Source organism: Manacus vitellinus, unplaced genomic scaffold (assembly GCF_001715985.3).
Source record: "Manacus vitellinus isolate BGI_N305 unplaced genomic scaffold, ASM171598v3 scaffold_76_pilon, whole genome shotgun sequence".
Taxonomy (NCBI): domain Eukaryota; kingdom Metazoa; phylum Chordata; class Aves; order Passeriformes; family Pipridae; genus Manacus; species Manacus vitellinus.
Window position 1 is genome coordinate 48831 of NW_021940796.1, and position 23309 is coordinate 72139.

The window sequence follows — 23309 nt, forward strand, 5'->3', positions numbered from 1 at the left end:
GAAACAACTGATGAGTCTTGTATGTTCCCTGTGCACCCACCTTAGCCTCTGTCCCATTCCCTTCTGTGTGTGCTTTAACACTTTCATAGCCTACATAGTTTAAGTGCTGACCGCACAGACACTGCAGCAATGAGGACTTGCAATCAGAGAATAGGATGGCTGTAGGCTCAAACTTAGCAAATAGCCTGCTTAGGAGGACTGATCTTCCATGAAAACACAGGTAAAACTGAAATCCAATTGCAAGCTGAATGCCCATGAACCACTGCATGCAGTTTCATGTGGACAAAATGTGTAACTAAAATTCTGACCACAAAGGAATGTTCTAAGAGAAAACATAGAATAATTATACTATAAAACTAGAGATTCATTAGGCAAACCCAGGACTACCCCAAGTATAGCTGGGGGGAAAAAACCAAAAAATCCCATGAAAAACTAGTTGTTCAACATGCATGAGGTTTCCAGTTATTGCCACAGAACATCTGTTGAACTGCCAGTCTAGTTCTGAGATGCCTAAAATCACAATCACCTTGTTCATGCTCTCAGCTCCAACAGAAGCTGTTTTACCATTTTAGTGGCAACTGGCTGGTGCTTTCAAAACCAATGCACCTGGCATTTGATGTTTCAGAAGATCAGTTCCTAATTAGCTGGAAGCCTTAACCTCCAAGCTAATGCCTGTATCACTGTTTTGCCAAAGTGCTCAGCTGGAGCATGTGATCAGGAGATAAAGCAACTCTATCAATGAGCAATAAGCAGTGCTGGAATTATGCAAATGCCACTTAAGTTCTCATATATTGTATGGAAACAAAGTTAGGGAAAATATTTTCAGCTTGATTTCAATACCACATGTAGAAACTTTGAAACTGTTACCACTCTAAATCACATGCACACACATGTATTCGTTTTACTGCTATACACTTGTAATATTCTTAAGGGAAGCCAGCACACTGACTACTCTAAAGATGACAAGGTGACCCAGCCATTAATGAAAATACACAAAATTAGAATTTACATGACATGGTACTCTGCAAAATGACATTATGTCTCCAAGAGTAAAAGACAGCCTTTTCTAGAGAAACCTAGATTTCTCTAACCTTGTGCTCAGACACTTATTTCCTTCAGTACAGTCACAGTCACAGAATTACACCCAGATCTCTCTTCTGAAAAGAAGTCAACCTTTCTACTACAACAACTTAAAACAAAAAACAGATTTTGGAGTCTCTTGGATGATAGAGGTAGATGGTTAAAACAACAGTAGCTTTGAACTTAGCAGCCGGAACAGTGATTGCTATCAGAAGACTTGTTATGAAACATTCAGTGCTTAGAATGAACTTTGTGATCAGTCAATGTTGCTTTTAGGTCCCCTCAGCAAACTTGAAATTTGCCTAGTGAATTCCTCACTCACAAGCCTTGTACTCCCATGCCTGTTTAAATCTAAGAAGCAGGAGCCTGCTAACAGTGAAGTCACTGGAGGGAAATGGAGTCTGGTGTACCTGTGCAATGTCCTCCTAGAGCAGAGCACACAAAAAGAAGTGGACTCTGTGATTAGAACTAATACACACAGTGGGCCAAGACAGAGCACAGAATAATTCCTCCTATTTTGTGGGTTAAGGAACTGTGATACTCCTGGTAAAGCATTTGTAAACCTGAAGACTGCTTTCAATGTAGTTTGCGAATTATCTTTCCTTCAGCTTTTGTAGCTGCCTGACTTGGTAACAGCATAAAAACCCATCCCCCTGTAATGTATTTACCTGCTCCCAGTAAGTGTGAACTTCCAAACTTTTTACATCTTTCCTAAATCTTTTTAATGTGTTCCCTTAAAGGATGCATTACACCAAAAAAAATTACTGATGTGCCAGAGATATTTCAGGAAGTTTGAAATAGATAACTGACAATCTTGCCAAGTTATGTCTGAAAATATCTGATCTCCCTTTGTTGCCTTTTAAGTCAAAAGCTGCATTCCTATGCCCTTCCAAAAGCACACTGAAACTTTAGGGTTAACAGGGAGTAGAGACTTAGGTTTACTTCTGCAGTGTCTTGACAGTTTTCCATCGCATTTCTTACTTGTTTTACCGTCAACTATCAAAATCATTAACCAACTTGTTGAGAGACTGTTTCTGGTATACAAAAACCTGAAAGGGGAGTGGAGAGGCACAACACCCTCTCCACCCCAATTCCCTGAAATTAAAAACTAACAAACCAACCTGAAAAAGAAATGTCCTATTGACTTCGAGCTTTCTCGGTGTCAATAGTCTTGTAACTTTTTAAAAAAGGGGTTTTTTTGTGCACTTGTAACTTCATTGCAGGTTTTAAAACATGCATCAATTCAGTCATGAAAGTTCTCTTGATGAATTTCTCTCAGTGGAAGTATCTGCATGAAGAATCTGCAAACTGCTACTATGTTAAACTAACTACAACACTTCAGAAATATTACTACTTATACTACTTAAGGAAAATGTCACATATTTTACTTCTAGTAAGTCCAGTGGGAGATCAGATAGAAATTTAAATCTGTAGAAAAATGTCTATTTGGCACCCGTAATTTGGTGTGTCCATTCTCTGAAGCTCAAATGCTGTAATTCTGAATGCTACAGATTGTCTTAACACAGCAGTTGCTATAAAGCATGAGAAGGTAAACAATTCACCGATATACCTCATTACTTTTCTTTTCCTCCAGTGTAAAGATTCCCCTGGAGTTTGCAGATCCCTTAGTAAAAGGGTTGCTTTTAGCTTACCCTCTTAAGATCTGACTCTCGGACTGAGATGGGCAAAGGCCATCTCCTTACCGAAGTAGTCCACACATTTCTGCACAGTCACCAAATTCCACAAAACAGTGTGATCTTCGTACAGTTGCACATTATTTGTTTATAGCAACACTAACTGCTTCAAACTGTGGCAGACACATTTATTTTTAACATGAAGTTTTTATAATTTGGTTCATAAGTGAAGTTCTTATTTATTTGTCCAGCACCTCACACAAACATGAGTGCCGATGTTGGAGTCTGTTTACCATCACTGCAAGCTGAAAGGAAATCTTGGGCTTAAAGCACCCAAAAAGCATATTGTTATACAAACTCTGACCACCTGTTATTGTAGTTCTCATCTCTGCTTCCCTTGCAAGTGTGCCACTTTACTGAAAAGTGGAAACAGATAGGACTATTTAAAGTGTAAACCTTCTCTGTAACCTATGCAGCCTACCATTTTATACTGGTTTGGATGCAGCTAGTTAGCTCATACCACAACCCTTCTTCTGAGTAAAATCAGCCTGCTTTAGCTCTTTCTCTTATTGCACATATTGTAAAAAATAATCAAAGATATTTCCTTTTGCTTTGATGTTGTAACCACTTGCAATAGTTGTAGGTTGTTTTTAAAATCTCCCAATAAACATGACAAGAGGAGCAAACTGCAAGTTCCCCACTTGGTATAAGAAGGCAGATTTCAGAACAGGGAAGACTCCGAGGTACAGGTTCCCGTCTACATCTCTTAGTTTGGAGCTGCCTAAATATTATCTTTGAGGCATGCCTACAAGTTTAATGGGGTGCACCCAAGATCTACATTCCCAATCTTCCTAGGGAACAGATTCAAATTTGTGAACACCTCGAACCCAAGCAATGGAGGGCAAATGCCTGTCGTGATCTTTGTCTGATTCAGGTTGGCTCTGGGCACGCTCTGGCTTGGGGTTCAAGGAAGGTGGGTCAGGCTGCTGCACAGACATAGTCCTGCGGAGGTGGTTCCTCTTGCGCAGAAACTCAGGTTGGGAGTGGAGGCCAAAGCTACCTTTTCTCAAGATCATCCGAGAGTTGTTCTTTTTGGGTCGTGAATGGAGACTGAACTCCAGCGAAGCCAAGTGGGCTGCATAACCTTCACTGAGGAACTGAAATAGGAAGAAAAGAAAGAGAGTGACAAATTACTGCTGCCTTAATCTATGAGCTCTATGAGGAATTAAGTTTTGATCTTTGGCACCCCAGTTAGGCACCTACAGACTGCTAATACTCCTCTCAGGTTTTTTTCAGTGACCTGTTCCATTTTGTCATTCAGCAATACGCAACGCATGCACCTGTAGATACAACCTGTGACTGCTCAATTCTCTTTACCATTCACCTTGCCAGAAAATGCCTCATTTGTACCCAAAACTGTCCTTCTTTGAAACACTGTCGCTGCTCTGAGGGGTGTGTGTTTGCACATGCATTCATGCATTTCCTTGTCTTCCACAGGACTTCCTGATTGAGTAGCAAGAGTTACTTACTTGACACTGTGCCTGGTATTTCTTTGTGGGTCGTCCAACTATGTAGATCTGGGATGGTGACAGAGCCAAGACACTGTACACAGAAATATCCTTCATGGAACCATATGCGGCACAGATTTTGATGTGGCACTGAAACAAATATTACTTCCAAAGTGAATGCTCTCTTGAACACCCTGCAACTACGAGGCTGGCACTTGATTTGCAATGAAGCAGCACATGAGTTCATTGTTACAATCTCATTCTGTAAACTGCAGATACCTAAATCTGCCTGCTTGCATGCCAGCAAGAACTACAGCTATGCACACAGGAAAAACCAAGCAGTTCATTTATTTATTTATCATGATAGGAAGTCCCTTTGATGTTTTATCAGCCTTCCTTGCTCTTTAAAAAGTGAAAAAAGAAATGAGGAATGGCAAAAAGACTTTGTGATGACCAGTGAGATTCACTGTTCAGGAAGAAGGGAGATCTCTTACTTTACTGAATGACATTCACTGGAAAGAGGTTCTAAGGCTATTAATAGGTTTCTAGTACCTCTTGCATGAGATTCCGGAGAAAAATGGTCTTTTGTCGCAGTGGGTCGTGAACCAGTCCATCTGAGAAGAAGATCATCCCTTGTGGGAAGTTGTGTTGAGACAACCATGAAACCACACGCTGTTTCTGCATATCTGGACGGCCAGTGATATAGATAATCAGATATCCCAGGTCCTGCCAATGCCTGTCAGAAATAGCAGGCAAATTATGTAGGTGCAGGAAGAGAAACAATACTCACAGGTCAGATCAGCATCTTTTCTTAGCCCAGTTAGAAGTTGGATGTTATCCTTCAACCAGTGAAGAGCAGCATGCGTAAGTTTCTGCTCCTATCAAGCAATTAAGTAATACTGTCTACACCTTGAGGGAGACAGAGGAAAGCAAGAGAGACTCTTATACAAAATATTATCTAAAATATGAGAGCTATTTAAAAATGTAATTAGAATAGACCTTGCTACACATCAAGCCCTGCTACCTTTGAAACCTTTAATGAGATTTTCTGCCATTTCAGCTCTAAGGAAGGGAAACCATTGAAAACTGACATCCCTACACTCCCATGGAGGCTCCAAAATGAGAACTGCATTTCCCCATCCAGTGCAACATAACTGACTTGCAAGAATGGGTTAAAAGGCTTTTAGTTTGCCTCCAAAAAACATTCCTGCATTCGCGGCACCTGATACTTCCAAAGTACAAGTACGCCCTTATGTGAAGTTAATGAAACACAAAATACTCATGGAATCATTATTAATTCACTGCACACACTTCAAGGCCATATTCCCGAGAAGCAACTTTTAACCTTTAGGCAATTTAAACAACAAATTTCAAAGTAATCCACAGCATTCTAGGATTCCTCTGAAAATCAGGCAGACCTGCTGTCCAAGCAAATATAGAAATGTATCTGCAAAGAATCTTGGCCCTTACGGAATTGCTGTTTATTAAGTAAAAAACCCTTTTCCTTCCTACTGTATTCAGTAGCCAGAGAGTTAGCGTTCAAGCCTCACCTGACAACATCAACAGCCCCTGCTCGGACTTTGGGGTCACTTCCCATAATTGAAACACTTGCTGCAAATGAACCATCAATGCTGAACACAACACATTCCATTCCTCGGGGAAGTACCGTCAGGTAACTTGCAGCACTGCTCTGGTCCCCTCTGGAGAGTCAAAGCAATAAATTCATTTAAAGAGCAAAATATCAGAATGTATTTTCTACAAGTTCTAGTTAATATTTGAAATTAGTTCTGTCTGGACCTACAGCTTTAAAAATCACTGTCAAATAGGGCTTCTGATTCCAGTCCTAAATGGGGCAATTAAAACTTACACTTTTAGAAAACAGTTTTCCAAAGAGAAATTTGGAAGCTAATGTCAATAAGAAATCACACGTGTACAAATAGCTAAAAGAATTAGGGGAAAAAAACCCAAACCAGCCTGAAGTATTTTAACTACTACTCAAACTTTCTCCATAAGCTAAACAGTTGGTATTATAAGCATGAGCTATCCCTCTAGCATTGCAAATTACAATGGGAATGCCAGTCCAGAAAAGTTAAAAAAAAAGCCCACCCCAAAACAACACAATCATAAAGGGCTCTTCGCATGGAAAGGAACGTGAAATGGAATCTTTTCCTCACGATGTCTTTTCCCCAAGAGGTCTGCATGTCAAAAAATGGATAAATCACAAGGCAATCCAAAGCTCTCCCCATCCCACCACCTCATGTTCCCTAAAAAAATGTAATCGGAAACCGCACTTTCTTTCCTTTAGAAATATTATTGTATGATCTAGAAAGTTATATTTGGTGATGCAGATTCTTAAAATATGTGCTGATAGCTTAACGAGCAAAACCAGGACTGTTTCTTTTGTTCCTCTTTGAAACTTATGCAGTCTAAAGCTTCACTTCTGAATACAACCTAATTTGTGTTCTAGTAACTCTCTTTTCTTGAATTTCTATTACATTGAGGTAAAACATTTTCTCCTGCTCAATTAGCACTACATAAGATTGTAAACTAATTTTGGACCTTTTTATCTGGTGGGTAACAACACATTCTGTTTCAGTTAAATTTGCCCCACTGATTTAATCTCCAAAGTAGGGATTCAAAGAAGTTTTTACTCAGTTTTTAAGTTCCTTCCTGATCACAGCTTTAGTTCCAGCTTGGAGCTATTACCTGACCACCATTTTGATGGGATACACACCAACTCTCAGTCTCTTCTGTTCAGGTATGTTGTATGATATCCGGCCACTGCTGTTGGATATCTCTGTGTCAAAGTACACCCACCTACCCGAAGATGGCTCAGTCATTATGAAGATATCCACCTGCAAAAAACAACAAACAATGATCTAGTGGGATAATCAGCAAAACACCCCCTATTTGCAGGGCCTGTCAAGCCTAGATCATATTAGTATCTCCAACCATGGCCGATACTAAAAGCTTACAAGAAGTTTTGCAGGAACTTCAAAACTCAGTAAAAACTTCACAGGGGGCCCCCTCAATTAGCAAATGCTTCCTAACATACAACACAAAGGCTTATTGCCTTCATATTTTAAAGCACTCAGCTTAGCACTGCAGGTGTCAGACATAGGTACAGACCTCAGAAATCTGACAGAAGGCCTAAACTAGGAAGAAAATAATTTCAGCTTGCATGCATATATTACATTTTTCAATACTAAACATACAAAATGGAAAATGTCATCTGGTTATTAGCAAAATGAAATCTTTCTCAAATCATAACCTTGCCTACAAATGCAAAACCAGAACACTTCAAATTATCAAAAGATTTCATCTATATGGGTTTCTTCAACTGAAACACATAAAGGATATTAAATACTTTGCTGGACCTGAAACAGGCCAAGTGAAGCCTCCATGCTTCAGTTTTACCCTCAGCTCAGCAGCATTGTTCCCTTAATGGGCACAGAAAATCTTACAATCTCAGTGAATATAAACCAGTGTGTTCACTTGATGCTTGGCTCTATCAGCTGTAAGCCTGGCTTTTGCAGGCAGCTTTAGGAATGACAGTTTCAACTGTGTCACGTCACTACTAATCTCTAAAACTAATCTTTACTTGCCTGTGTATAAGAGAAGCCATAGCCACGCAGCCCCCAGAATGCCTATTCCTTTATCCAGTTGTTTTACTTGGATAGGATGATACACAATTTTCCCTTAGTGGTTTGTCAAACCAAATTTCCTCCTTGCTCAGAGAGTTAATTGTCTCCAGTAGGTGGTACAACTGGATGGCAGGTTCAGAAATCACTGCAGAGCACACTCCAAGGGAGATAGCCAGCATCAGGTAAGAGAGGTGAAAACTGAGAAAAAAGTCAGCTTTCAGGAAAGCCTACTTAGAGCATATTTTTGCTGAAGTAGTGGGGGCTAGTGATGTACTTCTCCTCACTGTAAGGCTTTCTCTGATACTATACGTGTGCTACATAGAACAACTGTTTCTACCAAAATGAGAAAATTGAGTACTCAGACTTCACCTTTTCGCCTGTTAAAGCCACCATGTCCAGAGGTCCATACATAAAGCGCCCAACTAGTACCTGAGGACCATCTTCTGCTGCAATGACATCATTAGCTCGGTGATTAGCAGTCACATTCTGAAATAAGAGCAGAAGGTGGGAAGTGTAGTGTTTGCTTTTGTAATGAGGCTACTCTCTCTATTATGTTATGATCAGTGACACAGTCCTGGACAGTGTGTCTGAGGTACATCACTGCACCTGAGAACACTGAGCAGAACTGTGCTCCCATTTCAGCTGGAGCCTGATTTCCACTGATGGTGGGTTCCTGAATAGACTTTCTAGTGAGAGTGCTCAAGCCAACAAAATAAGAGAGAACATTTAAGTGAATGCAAATTATCTTTCACTTCAAGTGGTGCCATAGATTCATCAGTTGTTTAAAGAAATATTCTTTCTCCCAACAGGTAGCGATAAACAAAAGTAAATTGTTCCCATTCCCTAACTGTTATTTTGCTTGCCTCTAGATTTAAGTGAAGAGGTTATTACTCTTTAGTAATATTCAGTTATGTAAACTCTTTATCCAGTAGATCAAACTCCATTTAAATTTCTGCCAAGCCCATGTTCCATGGCTGACAGATATATTTAGATTTAAACTTACTCTCAATTTGACATGTGTCCTTTTGCGTAGCCATTTTTCTCGTGGATTAGAGGGACTTAGTGTTTCTGGATCCAGGTTGTCATTTTCCTTGAAATTTGTATTTTCATACCTCATCACCTGAAATCATATTAACATTTTAATAAATAGTGTGTGGCCTGGGGAGTCCTAGTACTTGGCAAAGAAAGAGAAAATTATACTGCTGCTACAGCTGAATGACACTACGGAGCCAAAAGCACAATGGAAGTAGTGAGACATACAGGCCATATGCTCCCATTAATTGTACAGTCAAATAAACTGCTTTCACTCTGTTGGCCAACACTTAATCTTAAATACTTATTGAACAGCTTTTCCATTCACAACGGATTGCACACTTCTCCAGAGAAAATGGTGAAAACATTAGGCTGGTATCAAGTGACAGTCACATAGTCTTCTTATGGTCTGCAAAGTCACTAAAGTAGTTTAAGATCACAGAAGCCTTTTTAAATGTCCTTTATGTGGCAAAGGTCAGATTCCTGACTCCATCTCTGTTGATCTTCTACATCTACTCAGACAGAATGGTTCTTATCACCTTTTGGGTATTACTCACCACTGCAGTAGCTGATAGCCTCAGGATTTGGCTTGGGGGTAGTAACATCCAAAGACAATTAGAGAATCATAGAAAATCCTGAGATGGAAGGGACCCTCAAGGATCACTGAAGTCCAGCTTGTGAACATGCAGAACTCTAATATGTTATACAAACTACACATTCTTACAACTTAAATATCACACACTTACCAAGAAATGTGCTCGTCCAACTCAGATTTCAGGACACAACCCACAGAATTCAGGATCAGGGTGGGGGTTATGCCACATTTCAATTGAAACCACAAGCCCTGTTTACTGAAATCTGTGGGTTCCACCCTGCAATCACGGATACTCATCTTGAATGAGAAATAGCTTAGTCTCTCTCTTTCACAAGCTGGCAGAAAATTTCTCAAGTTGAACAACTGGTTTTCTGCGCTAAAGTTTTCCACTCTGAGCACCCTTGCTAGAAGAGTGGCCTAGAATCATTTGAAAAGATGTCTTATATGAATTCCCTTGAGTAAAATCCTGCTGCATTCAGAATTACCAAAGCTGTTGGGCTGCAACAAAGCACAGTAATGCTGAGAAGTCAGCATGTCTTTTAACAAATTGGCATGCATTGTATTCAGTGGAGGTCATGTGCAGGAAATATATGCACCCCACCGGGCATTCAGGAACCATTAGCCTTAATCTTAAGCCCTAACAAGGGCTGAAGGTCCAGACTTGTGCTGCTGTAACTAACCAGTCCTTTATGTAGTGCTGTAAGCTCACATATTGCTTTACAGGTACGTTGCAAATGCTTGAAGGGCTTATGAAATTCTACAAGCTGCAATGCACATACAAGGCTAGGAAAGACATGACAATGCAACTTCATAGGAATGCACAAAAATAACATGTAGAATACAGCTGGAATGGTTGCTAACAGACAACTGGGCTAAGGAAGGAACTTGAAAGGAAAGATGGAAGAAAGGTCTGATGGGTTTAATGCAAAAAACATCCTTAGAGAGAAGAAAAGCGCTATTAAGAAGAAAAGCACTACTAGAGAGTTGCAAAGGTGAGGAGAAACATCTCTGTACTATTGTCTAGGGTTCTCAGTCAGAAAAAACAGGGATTTGCATCCTGTCGCTTGTAGTAGAAACTGCTCCTCTACTTTGGGACGAGCATCAAATAAGATTCCTCTTTTGGAAACTGTTCTTTTTCATGGAAAAACTCTTCAGTGACTTTTGCTTTGCCTTGATTATGGTGACACTAGTTACAAACAAAGTTTTTTTAAATTAGGATGGTCTGAAAGGACAGCAAGAGGTTGAAGAAATCTTAATTTCATTCATTAAAAGCAGCAATCAAAAAAACCTCTGCCAGTGGTCTGGCTACCAGACAGATGATCTGCTGTACACTCCACTCACATGCCACAGACAGACAGGGGCTGTACATCTGCACTGTCTGACCCAGCAGCAGTTCTGGGCTGGAGGGAACTAAGCCTCTGAGATCTCATTCCCCGGAGCTACCAGGTGAACTAACACCATTGACACCAGCACTGGGAACAGGAGCTGGAGGGAGTTCACACTCAGAGACTAGCTAAAAGTAGCTGTGAGAGTGGCATGCACACTGACATCTGCCAAACACCCAGACTGATTCTTGGGTTAATCCAAATTAAACTGCTTGTGTCTGGCTTTCGTGTGAGGGTTACTATGGATTCTTGGAAGAACGCTTATTCTGCAGGTTTTACTTGAACACCACTTCATTTTTTTCTGTTAGCCCAGGTGAGATTTCTCAGTCTTGTCCCTTTCTCTATACATCAGAGTACTGCATTTTCAGTAAGTGACTGTGAGCTGATGCCTAATTATGGACACAGTAAGAAAAACAGACCCATAGTACGACTCAGAAATAAATTCTGAGGAGACAGTGCTCGCAATGCCTCAAAACACTCCTGTAAAGGAGAGACTCAATTTTTTTACAGAAGCAGTACTTTCAAACTGCTGGTTTACTATCAAGTGTATGCTAATGATATGATATTTAGTAGGGAGATATATAATTACGTAAGCCTGGAGATAGCCTATTCCTTCAAAAACAGGAGGAAATTAATATATAATACAGGGCTGTAATGATCTGGGGCACAGGAGTGGTAAGTAAGGTATGCATAATAGTGCAATATTCCCAGTCACAAAGTCAGCAGTGCTAATGGTGGGCTCATCGTCCCCTTCACCTCTCCAATAAATCTGCATCTGTCATTCCCACATACAGCTGAGTGTGATGCAAACACAGTTAGCCATCTAACTGAACTAAAGATTAAAAGACCGACCCTTGGAAAATGCAATTAAAAATCACAAGCCTATCTGCTACAGATAGAAAAAATAAAACGATAATGACCTGTCTTAGAATGAAAGCCACAACGTCTGTTGACTCCCAGTAGCTGGCATGGAAGAGATGCGGAAGGGCCACCGTTGGAAAGGCTGTCAGCACATCTGGACAATACAAGGCATAATCTATTCGTTTTGTTCCCCACCACTTTGCAGTAACTACAAAAAATGAAACAAAATAGCATCACGCTTATATATCTTAATAAATTTCTTGCTATCTTTATGTTTCAGCTAGATAATTGACTTAAGTCTTTTGCTTTTTTATCTTGACATTTAGAGTCTGTTGAAGGTATCTATCATACATGAAAGTACTGTTTTTACTAACTGCATCATCACTTAACTGTCTGCAATCAAAACAGTTCTTCTGGGTCCAAGTTCTGGAAACCAGAAATCACCTCAGCATGATTCCCACTGCTTCCTGGTCCATGGAAAATGTACAGTGAAAGACTAGTACTTTTACGATCATAACTGCAATTACTTCCCAAATAGTAAATGGAATATCTATCTATCTGTCCATCTACCTAACTACAGTCCACAGCAGGACAATATAATGATCTGTAGCACTTTTAATTATAGATACCAAATCTTATCTATCTATATTGCTTCATGCGTGGAACATAATTGGAAACCCCTGTTACCTAGAAACTGTTATGACTGTTTATGAGTGGCACCTTACTATAAAACTATGACTGCACTTCTATTACTTTATCTATTTAATTACAATCAGAAAAGGGAGATGAGATAAATTGTGTTATATAAAATTTTCTCCCCAAACTTCCAGGTACTTTTCCTTTTCATAGTAAACTTTTTCACAGAAACGCTGTGGAGGGAAGGGCTGTTGCTACATCCAACAGCACGCGGCACCAGGCTTCACTCACTGTTGGTGAGGCATGCTGATGGCAAGCTTTCTGTTGACCCTGAGTTTTCACTGTTTGTGCTGGCCAAGCTCAACTTTCTTGTTTTCCCTTGTGGTTGATCAGATGTATTTGGAGATCCAGAACTCTCCTGAGAGAAAGGTATGTTCAAAGAGCTGTTCTCAAGGAACAGAGCACTGTGGTTGTGGAGAGCATCACCTGCAGGTTACAGAAATGAAAATAACAACAAAACCAAAGAAGCAATTAACATCATGACTCTGAAATTAGTGTTCATGTGTTCATGTATATATTTGTTTATTTATTAATTTGTTTTTAAATAGAGCTAGTGATCGTTTTCCTGAATAATATCACATTTAATGCCCATGAATGAAGCTCCGTCCTTCAACGTGACAACAGCATGAAACAGCATGACTGTATGGAGAAAGCACACTCTCCTGCCATCCAAGTGCACTGGCAGTGGAATGCTTCTGGCACTCAACCCAAACCATTTTAAAGTAATTTTCTAAGAAGAACTACACAGCTCTGGGAGTCTGTGATACTTCTCTTGTCCTCTTCCTGACATAAGCAAAATGACTTTCAAAAGAGAATCTTTAGCAAGGCTATCTACCGGTTTGCACATTCCCAAATTGAACAGAATTCGCATTTATACATGCCATTGTGACAAAGCCAGAGTAATACCTCTACTCAATGAAACAAAACACAGCCTTCCTCCTGAGGTATTCTGAAACGTGTAAGAACAGACATAGATTTAAATAAAAGCATTACTGACAATTTTGCTTGAAGCAGCCTGCATACTCCTCCTCAACTGAGACACAGGTTATATAGCAAAGTGCACATCAAAAGCAGCTGACTCCTCAGTGTTGTTTCTCAGAGAATAAACCTCTTGGAGAGATAAAAACAGTGAACAAAAGAAAAAGATCTAGTTCAATTCACAGAACACAAAGAAAGCAGACAGCCCTGGATGATGTATTGCTCTATTTCGGAGTGAATTCTGGTTCTGTTCAGACAGATAATTGTAGGATTGCTGTGCTCATCTTTCAGGTGGTCTTGGGTTGGGGAATATGTCGTATGGAATAAGCCTGGAATAAATTTCTCTGCAACTTCTCAAGTCTTACCAACTCTCAATGCAATTAATACCTCAATGGTGCACACAGAAGGACACAATAACAAGTTGTTGCTTTCAGTGACATAATTCCAAAAAAAACCCGGAAGCTTAAGTGGCTACAGATTATCAGAACTGGTAAAACAATTCATCATTAAATGAAAAGGAATAGCAATATAATTCCCTAAAATCTCCTCCCTTCAAAAAAGGAGACTTGGTCAGAAAGATTCTGGCTTGTTTTGACATAAGCCTTAATATCTCAACTGCAAGAGACAACACAGGGAGCTGCACTGCAACTGAATCAAAGAAACAATTCAATTCTAACATTTTGTGATGGGTATGTAGTTTGGACAGAATATGTTCAACTGCAGTTTCCATGAGAATGTGTGGTTTTTCACTAAAGAAACTACAGTGTACTGTTCTTTCAAAGGAACCTTGCTGACATGTAGCGTAGCTATGTGTGGCTACAGGGAAGCTTGATGCAGGTGAAAAGAATGCAAGGATACTTTTATGACTTCCCTTGTCTCAGGCAAACTATAAAGACTCCAACACAACCAACAGAGAAGGAAATATAACGCTTATTACTTATCTCACAAGATGAGGCAGTATTATACACTTTTTGTGGTGAAAAAAGCAACCTTTCTCATGCCTCTGAGAGTGACTAAAGATTATAATTTGTCCCACTAACCTAAATTTACTATTATGCTTGATAAGAAATAAAATAAAAGCAAGTCATTTTAGAGTCTCATCCTGGATAATTACGATAGTTACAGCTAATACAATGTGGCAAAACAACTTGTCAAAGCCACACAGTAACTATCTCAGGATAAAATTAACAATACTTTATCTTATGCATATACAATTGGAGAAGTACTGTGCTTTTAGATGTTAATTTCTATTTATCCATAATAAAGCAGACCAGTTGGATCAGCCATAGTCTGGACTGGCAGTCCTGCATATTCCTTATAAATAAATTATTTCAATTATCTCACAAAGTAAAATGTGAGGTAGATGCTCAAACAGTAAAGAGGATAATAATTATGTACCTCCTGCTATGTCAAATGTCTAAAAAGTACGCTACGTTGAAAATAGGTGTTTTGAATCAATACATAACAACCATATCTTTAACCCCAAAGTAGATACAATGAATCATGTCATAAGCAGGAAAGCAAAACAAGGAATTAAATCCCACACATTAGTAAGTATCAAAAGACACGAGTGGTGGTAAATCAGAGACCTGTCACAAAGCTAAGGCTCACTTATAATAGCAACAAAAGCACTTTGATTACAAATTGTCAATTAGGTAGCAGCTAAGAAAGCTGCTGTTTATGAAGGGTCAAGACAGTGTGGCTTTCTCTGGCTGTAATATAACCCGAATTTGTACCTTGCACTTACAGTGAAGAACCTCACCAGTTAACAGATCACACTTTTGTCTGAACCATTACCTCCTGCCATGTCTTCCGTCAGCAATCACCACAGACAAAAGAGCAGGAAGGGAAATGTTTTCTCCCCCTGCTCTGTGTGCCTGGCTGTGCTTTCAATGCAGTTTCTTCTACTTTCACTTGTCCGTATATCACATTCAGAAAATTGAACTTAAATCATGCCTCAAATAATTTTAATTTATTAAGTTCTTTTATCAATAGCCTAATAACGGCATCATATCCACCTTAGGAACTGCAGCAACAGGAAACAGAATTGGAACTGACCAAGTCATTGACAGAAAGAGAAATAATTCTCTGAACTAGTCCAGTCTCTGTAACTGTCAAAATGAAACCTGGGAAGAGTCAGCTTTCATCCTCATTAAGCTCTTAATAATTCAATCTATCACATACACAAAAAATACTATAATTACTACACACTAATTAGTGATAATTATTGATGCCTGCTGGACACAGAAGGTAATGGTCTAGATAAATTGTGCCCTGCTCTTTAAGTCCTGCCTTAGATGTTTCCTGAATCAAAATAGAAAAAGTAAATCTGATAAAATAAAACCTTGAAGATAAACCCTATGCACAGAGCATGTGGGTCCAAGAGTTTAATTTGATTGGCAAGAACAGAAAGACAGCTATAGAAATATCTCTCCTCCCCCGCCGCCCCCCTTCCCATTTTCAAGTTCTCCAGCCTCTGTTATTGCTAAACTGTTCTGTGAATCATATGGTGAAATTCTCTTCTAATAGTAAATCTTTTGTCAGGTACTTTCCAGATCAGAATTATTTTTTCACGGAGGCATCTATCAGGTAGACAGCAGAATCACTCTTATTTTAACCATCAGTGCTCAGGGGAAAAGGAACAGGGAATGAGACTGTTTAATGATATGAAAGATTATCAGAAAAGGCTGTTTCGGGCAGTGCATAATAATTAGACTCTGGTCTAACTAGGTCTCATCATAACTGATTAGTAAACTACCACTCCATTTGACACCACAAAAGCTCTCATTTTAAGAACTACTTTCACAAGCCCAGGTATCAGAGAAAGGAAAAAAATAAGGAAAAAAAATACAGTCACTAGAATTAATTCTTTGTGAATGAAGAACCCAAAATTCCATTAAGGATCTCAAAGTGCTTGCATTTAAATGGGAGGATTTCACATTCACTGAAATACAATACATCTTAAGTGTAAAGAAGAGCAATGATTTAACTCTGAGTAGAAGTTTAAATACAAAACCATACCACGGAACATTTGCTGATCATTAGCACTCAGGAATTTTTATTTTATAACACATCCAACAGACAGGGTTCCCAGATTTTCATGCTTTGTAAGGGAATCTTCTGACTCAGTGCCTTAGATGAACCCAAAGAGAACACCAGGAGTTTACAAACCACTTCTAAAGCCTCTGTTTCAAGAATCACTGAAAGGGGTTACCTTAACACCGCAAAGCTGGTAAAATCTACCAAAAAAAGGTTTTCCATTTGAAAAAGAGCCTAAGGGAACTATTCTTCCTATGACAGTTATTTAAAGGAAGGTTCAGCTTTTCAAGACAGCCTTAGCAATATCTCAGTGACCGAATTTGTGCCTAACTAACCAGCAGGATTTCCAAGGTCACAGTCAGGCTTTACAGCAAGTCTGAAAGCAAAGCAGGGTATGAATTTCCATCGAAAGAAAACTCAGAAACAGGGGGTGAGAAGAGAGCACATATTCCCTAGTCTGGACTGTCCCTCACCTTAGCTACCCCTCAAATCAATTAATGAGGAACAGCCACATCTTCACATATTTCAGTGAAGTCAACAACTAGAAACAAACCTTCTGCAACTCAAGATCAACTGCTGCTTTTCAAACTGATTTGCATCTGATGTACACCATATTTGAGCAGATAAAAGAAAGGCATTGTTGTACCCTACTACACAGAACAGGTTCCCAAACACAGTTCTTCTAGCTCCAACAAATAGAAAACATTGCCATTTTACTGTATTAGTCTCCAATCTTAAACTCCAAATCCTGAGAAACTTTTTAAAATATCCTGTTGAAGCTTGAATTTATGTCTGAATCTGTAGCAAAAAGAATAAATCTATTGCACAAGCATGTACAGATACAAATTCCTTTTTTGCAGAACGTGACAAGTCAAAGATACTTCACACCTATATGATTTTATCTTATTTTCTATAAAGTCAAAAAAGCACAACTCCTTCTACTAGCATCTTGCTCATCCATGTATTCCTCCTTCCTGCCCAGAAATCAGTCTATTTCCATTTTCTTCCAGGATTCAAACCATTTTTATCCAACATAATTATTTATTTAGTAGCTCACCTAGGAGGAGAGCAATCAAGATTGCTCAGTGCTCTGATCTGTCCTAGTACATAACTAAAGTGACCAACAGAAACAATATCTGAAGATCTAGGCAAAGATCTATTACAACTAATTGTAAAAAGAAATTGTTTAAAATAAAGACGTGGAATTTTTCAAGTGACACTTTAACTAGAACAGTGATATTGCCTTCCAACTGCTCTGTAACAAAACTAGTATCAATCTCATAGATACGATAATTTTTTTCTTAGCAATCTTCTTTGGTTCCACACTTGCTAAGTGTGTCTGTGCCACTCAGTCCCAGATGATTTGGTTTTAGCATATTAGCACACTGGTATCTCAAATCCTCTTGAGCTGTGGAAGGAGAGAATGCTTAAGAGAACAACAGATAATGAGCTATGAAAACAAGCACTGTACCTAATTGGTGAGATCTTCCATCCCCTAGTGGGTATCTCTGGTACCGTGGGACACTGAATGGAGGAAGAAGATGGAATCTTTTTTCCAGCAATGGTTCAAGTCTGCAGGCAGAGGGGTCAGCAGAGTGAAAGAAACTGTACACTTGGCTGCAGGCTGGTCGGACCTGGCACACTTGGATGAGAATGAGACAAAGAGTTCAGTATCGCCCCTTTATGATTTTCAAGGAGTCTACACAGAAATATGGTTAATATGGTCTTCTGCAAACTCCAGATTAGCATACATCTGGCCAGAAGAAATTTAACTACATTGTTTCCTATTTCATTTCCTATTTCATATGTAAAGAACACTTGACTGCACACGAGTTTACAGAGACATCACAATCTGAGATGCAGGCAGAGAGCAGATATAAAGAGTAGTCAAAGAAACAGATAGAAGCAGGGAAGGAAAAAGAAGTTTAAAAATCCTGTAAGTATGGTATTGAGCATTACAGCTGTGATGCTCAGCACTTCAAATATTTACCAGCAAAATGGTTTGCTGGGCCTCTGACATCCAGAGGACTTAAACCTAGATGACAGCAGAAGCAGGTAGGTGACAGAAAGCAGTGCAGTTTCTCCAGTCACCTTATGGATGCTCACATATAGAAATGAGGTTGGTCATACTGTAACAGCACAGCAATGTTTATGATTTTTGCTAAAGGTGTGCAGCTCCTGAAGGTTTGGGGCTACAACTGAGAATGCAAATCTTAAATCATTTACTCAGTTAATAAGACATACTTTTGACTAAACACACAGCCCGGAAAAATTACTTATACTCAGATGGGTGATCACACGAGACTGCTAAGGTCTGTAAGTCAGTGTAGTCGCTTTTCACCAAATCACACCTCAATCATACTGAATCAAATCAATTCATTACGGGCTCATTAAACTTAGTACAGTTTGTACAGTACTGCATTACATGTTACAATGGTCAGTTCATTAACTACAAGAGTAAAGCAATGACTAAACTATTTATAAAATATATCTGAGATAATTATGTCTTCTCCCTATGAACTCCATGCAAGCATGACATGTTTTCAAATCTGCCATAGAGGTTACGTGGCTGCGATTTCTCTTATACACAGGCAAGTAAAGATTAGTTTTAGAGATTAGTAGTGACGTGACACAGTTGAAACTGTCATTCCTAAAGCTGCCTGCAAAAGCCAGGCTTACAGCTGATAGAGCCAAGCATCAAGTGAACACACTGGTTTATATTCACTGAGATTGTAAGATTTTCTGTGCCCATTAAGGGAACAATGCTGCTGAGCTGAGGGTAAAACTGAAGCATGGAGGCTTCACTTGGCCTGTTTCAGGTCCAGCAAAGTATTTAATATCCTTTATGTGTTTCAGTTGAAGAAACCCATATAGATGAAATCTTTTGATAATTTGAAGTGTTCTGGTTTTGCATTTGTAGGCAAGGTTATGATTTGAGAAAGATTTCATTTTGCTAATAACCAGATGACATTTTCCATTTTGTATGTTTAGTATTGAAAAATGTAATATATGCATGCAAGCTGAAATTATTTTCTTCCTAGTTTAGGCCTTCTGTCAGATTTCTGAGGTCTGTACCTATGTCTGACACCTGCAGTGCTAAGCTGAGTACTTCACTCCCTACTTGTGTGGCATTCAGCAGTATCAGTTCCCATTGAGAGCAAGTGTAAAACACCCCAAACCACTGCAACCACCCCAAGGCAGGACAGGGTCACTTTGTGGACGCAACTAAATGCTCATGACTTATTGGGAATAGAGATTTGTAGAGGATAGCAAGCCTCTTCCAAGGATAATCAGCAAACTGTGCTTTAGACAGTAAGAACTGAGTCTACACAGTGAGAGGACCACAGAAGACAGTGCTAGAGAGTAAACAGAAGAACTGTTAAGGAAGGATTAATGGACCAACAGAATACTGAGCAGATGAAACTGAAAAGGTATTTGGCAAGGAAATAAAAAAAATAGAATGAAAATCTGGTTTTATACACAGTCTTGTTAGTGTAGAAATAAATAAATATTCAGAAAGTAAAACACAACAAAATGCATCTGTTCTGCAAACATAACAGGCAAACCTCTAGATACAATTTTCTTCCCTTACGTTTTAAAAACTGATTCTAACAAGCCAAATAAATAAAAACATCTGAATTTTATTTGTCACATTTTCAGGTAGCTTTCTACCTTTCATTTCAGTGAAGAAGATATCTGATTTCTCAACTAACTTCTAGCTGTCTGCATGGTAGTTTTCAATTTGTCTGTTTTCCTCTGAACTTTAAAATGGGATTCTTTTATCATATGTACCTCTAAAGACTAATTATGCTTCAAGTAGACTCTGCTCACCTCAGAATGTGTTTGAAATGCCGGTCAGTTGAGCTGCTCTCAAAGCATGCTCCCTGTAGGATACCAGAGGAAGGATGGCAGTGAGAGCTAATTTGAAGAAAATAGTTTTTAACATGAAATTTTCCTGTCAAAGTGTCTGGAGGGTACCAGAGCTGAGACTGGGGAAAGAAGGGCTATTGGCGAGAAAAAAAAAATCTGGAGTCTTGAATTGTTGCCTCTTCTCACTGTTGCAATGGATTTTTCTCCCTCACCTGATAAATGAATGTACCACTTCCTATGAAGGTGCTGTGCTATCCCAAGCTCATACCATGCAAAGAGACAAATCATGTAGTGAATATTGAAAAGTAAAGTAAGCTTTTACTTTAACTGAAAAATTTAAAAAATCCAGATGTTTTAGAAATAAAACAAAAAAATCCTCTATGCATCTGATCCCTAGGCTCTGTTACCAGAGAGGAATAATAGGCTCACAAGCAACACACCAACACACCCAGGGGCCAAATTCACCCGTGAAGCCAGACGCGAACAACAGGTAATGCTGAACCAAGCACAGATGTTATTTTTGGTATTGTTTTCAAGGACTGGCCCTTGGTGAAGTGTGAGCTTCATGTTGTATGACATGGAATATATGATTAACAGCAGAGCAAAAGACACACTTTTGCAAATGGGTGAGCAGTGACATCCCTGGAACAACCCTCATCATCTCAGTACCTACTTACATTAATATTCCCATCTTTTAAAGGAGGAAATTTACCTCACTCCCTAGCATTTAACTAGGCTCCTTTATTTACATCCTTTTTGTGTGAGTCTGTGTTTATGAAGGTCATTACCCATCCTGAATTCTAACCCCAGGAAGACCTTACCATCCAGTCCAGGCAGAACAGTGCTCCTCATGGCCAGCACCAAACCAAGTGGCGACCCAAAGAGGAAGAAATCAGACACCTCAAATTCAAATCGGCCCAGGTTTACTTCTGAGAGACTGGAATCCACAGGAGGAAGGTCTGCACCATCTTTCAACACACTTGAGTGGATGCTGAGCAAAGAAAATGTACTGAATCAACAATAATGAAGAGGGCATTCCCAAAACATGCTGTTTAGAAAGCTCTAGCACCTGTATTTAGATCCCAGCAATACACCTTGAAACTGTAGACTAATATTGCACCATAGCAGCCACTTACCATTTTTTCGGTGTGGTTATTCAGCAGACTTACTAATTTCAAAATGCAAGAGTTTTCTACAGTTATTCTACAGAATACTTACTGGTAAATTATGCAAGGACTAAGAAGACTGAAGCTTACCTCCCCTCCCTTTTAGCAGTACAGATGTATGCAAGTTTATTCTGACTCTTCTGATACAAATTCTAACCTACTCTAGCTGTGTAAGGACAATGGTATTAGAAGGTTACAGTCAAAGTATGTTACTTGGGTGCATAAAAAGCATTGTTCCAATCTGTTTCCTGACCTATGACCTAGAATTTCACTACTTTTCAACTATTTGTTACAGGTGACACTTCCAGACAGCTTTTAGAGTGATTTAAACACTTCCATTTACTTTGTATGCCATACATACATGACGTAAATACAGACCACTTATCCCTCACTGACAGAGAAAAGACACTGCCATCATTTAGTTCTGCTGGAGATGAAATATCTACATTCAGAAGCAGAAAAGTAGCCTGTACACTTGCTGTCCAGCCATGAGACAGAGTAGAACAGGCCTCCAGAGCATGGAGAGCCTGACTGAGAGACACTGACCATGCTGACTTCAATCAGAACTGTAAATGAAGTGCTCAGGAGTTACGTGTACACTACACACTGTATCTGTGGTCAAGTATGGATCAGAATCCAGAAATGCTGAAGATTGATCTCAAATCAGGCCAAACCTTCTTTCAATCTGAGACCCTAGTGACATTCTCAATTTATAACCCAACGTTATTAACTGTAACTCTGGGGACCAAACTTAGGGCTTCATTTAATGCAGAAGTGAAGAAAGCCATGAATTAAATCCATCAGCATGGCAGTTTGTAGTTACCTCTCTATGCCACAAGCACTTGGACGAAGAGCACAAACTGAGACACTGGAACACAATTACAGTGTGTAAGGCAACAACATACCTTTAAAAGAATGATCTCTGTAATGATCATCTGTAAAGATGAAAGAGTGATCTCTGTAACCTCATCACTGATATGCCTCTGCTAAATTGCAGTAAATGAGATAATGGGGAAAAAGGTATCAATGATCTTAAGCAAGTTCCACAGACAGGAAAGCAAAGGCTTGGAGCCTCTCTTTATGTACAGGGTAGGTCAGAGGATGACATGGTTTAATTTCATTTGTTTTTTTCACCCTCTTTACCTTACCAAGGAATTTTTTCTGCTGTCTTTAGCCTATGTTTGTCCAACTGTTCCTCAACAACTTAGCAACAGCCTGAAGTTTGAGTCCAAAATGAGAGTGGAAGGTAACACTTCTGTCTGCTTGTTAAGTACAGCTCATGTAAAGCTTTCAGTTTAAAATCATAGACACAGAGGAAATGAAAGGTTTGGAAGAAAACTGTTATCTTTGTCCTTCCATTATCCTATTATTCTTCAAGTCCAAAGTGCTTTATACAAGTCAACATTGTGCTTTAAATATAACACAGTACTTCTCCTATACAAGAACCTAAAAGTGACTGACCAAAAAACTTCATGTTTTCAGCCATAGACAAGCAAAAAACCACCACTGTGCCTCAGAGGGAAAACACTTTACAACACAAGGATACCCAGAAAATGTAAGGTTTGAAAATGAAAGCAGAATAGTCAATAAAAACAAAGCAAAGGGCATTGAGTCAAAGTAATAATATAAAATTACCTTAAGCCGCTACTAAGAAAACTGCCTGACTTGAAATAAAGCACAGTAGGAAGTCTGCACTATAGTCAACTCTAGCAGGACTGAAACTCAATACACAGTAAAACTCACAATGAAATAAAGGAACTAAGATGATGGATAGAGGAAGCAAAAGCCCAAATAATTCAGATTAAAAAAACCCCAAACATC

At 39.2% G+C, this 23309-nt stretch overlaps 1 protein-coding gene across 2 annotated transcripts in view; it reads right to left on the reverse strand.

Annotated features, from left to right (window-relative positions):
- Positions 1-1934: 1934 nt before the first annotated feature.
- PITPNM3 (PITPNM family member 3) overlaps positions 1935-23309 on the reverse strand; it is a 60785-nt gene continuing 39410 nt past the window's right edge. Inside the window, exons 10-20 of one of the 2 annotated variants that reach the window (XM_018084828.2) lie at positions 21144-21313; positions 17924-18094; positions 12667-12861; positions 11799-11947; positions 8870-8986; positions 8236-8352; positions 6929-7077; positions 5773-5922; positions 4775-4958; positions 4244-4372; positions 1935-3871 (exon numbers count right to left, since the gene is read on the reverse strand). In XM_018084828.2, coding sequence (XP_017940317.1) covers positions 3566-3871; positions 4244-4372; positions 4775-4958; positions 5773-5922; positions 6929-7077; positions 8236-8352; positions 8870-8986; positions 11799-11947; positions 12667-12861; positions 17924-18094; positions 21144-21313 — 1837 coding nt within the window. In that variant the 3' untranslated portion in view covers positions 1935-3565. The remainder of the gene's footprint in view (positions 3872-4243; positions 4373-4774; positions 4959-5772; positions 5923-6928; positions 7078-8235; positions 8353-8869; positions 8987-11798; positions 11948-12666; positions 12862-17923; positions 18095-21143; positions 21314-23309) is intronic. The other variant, XM_018084829.2, reaches the window with a different exon arrangement.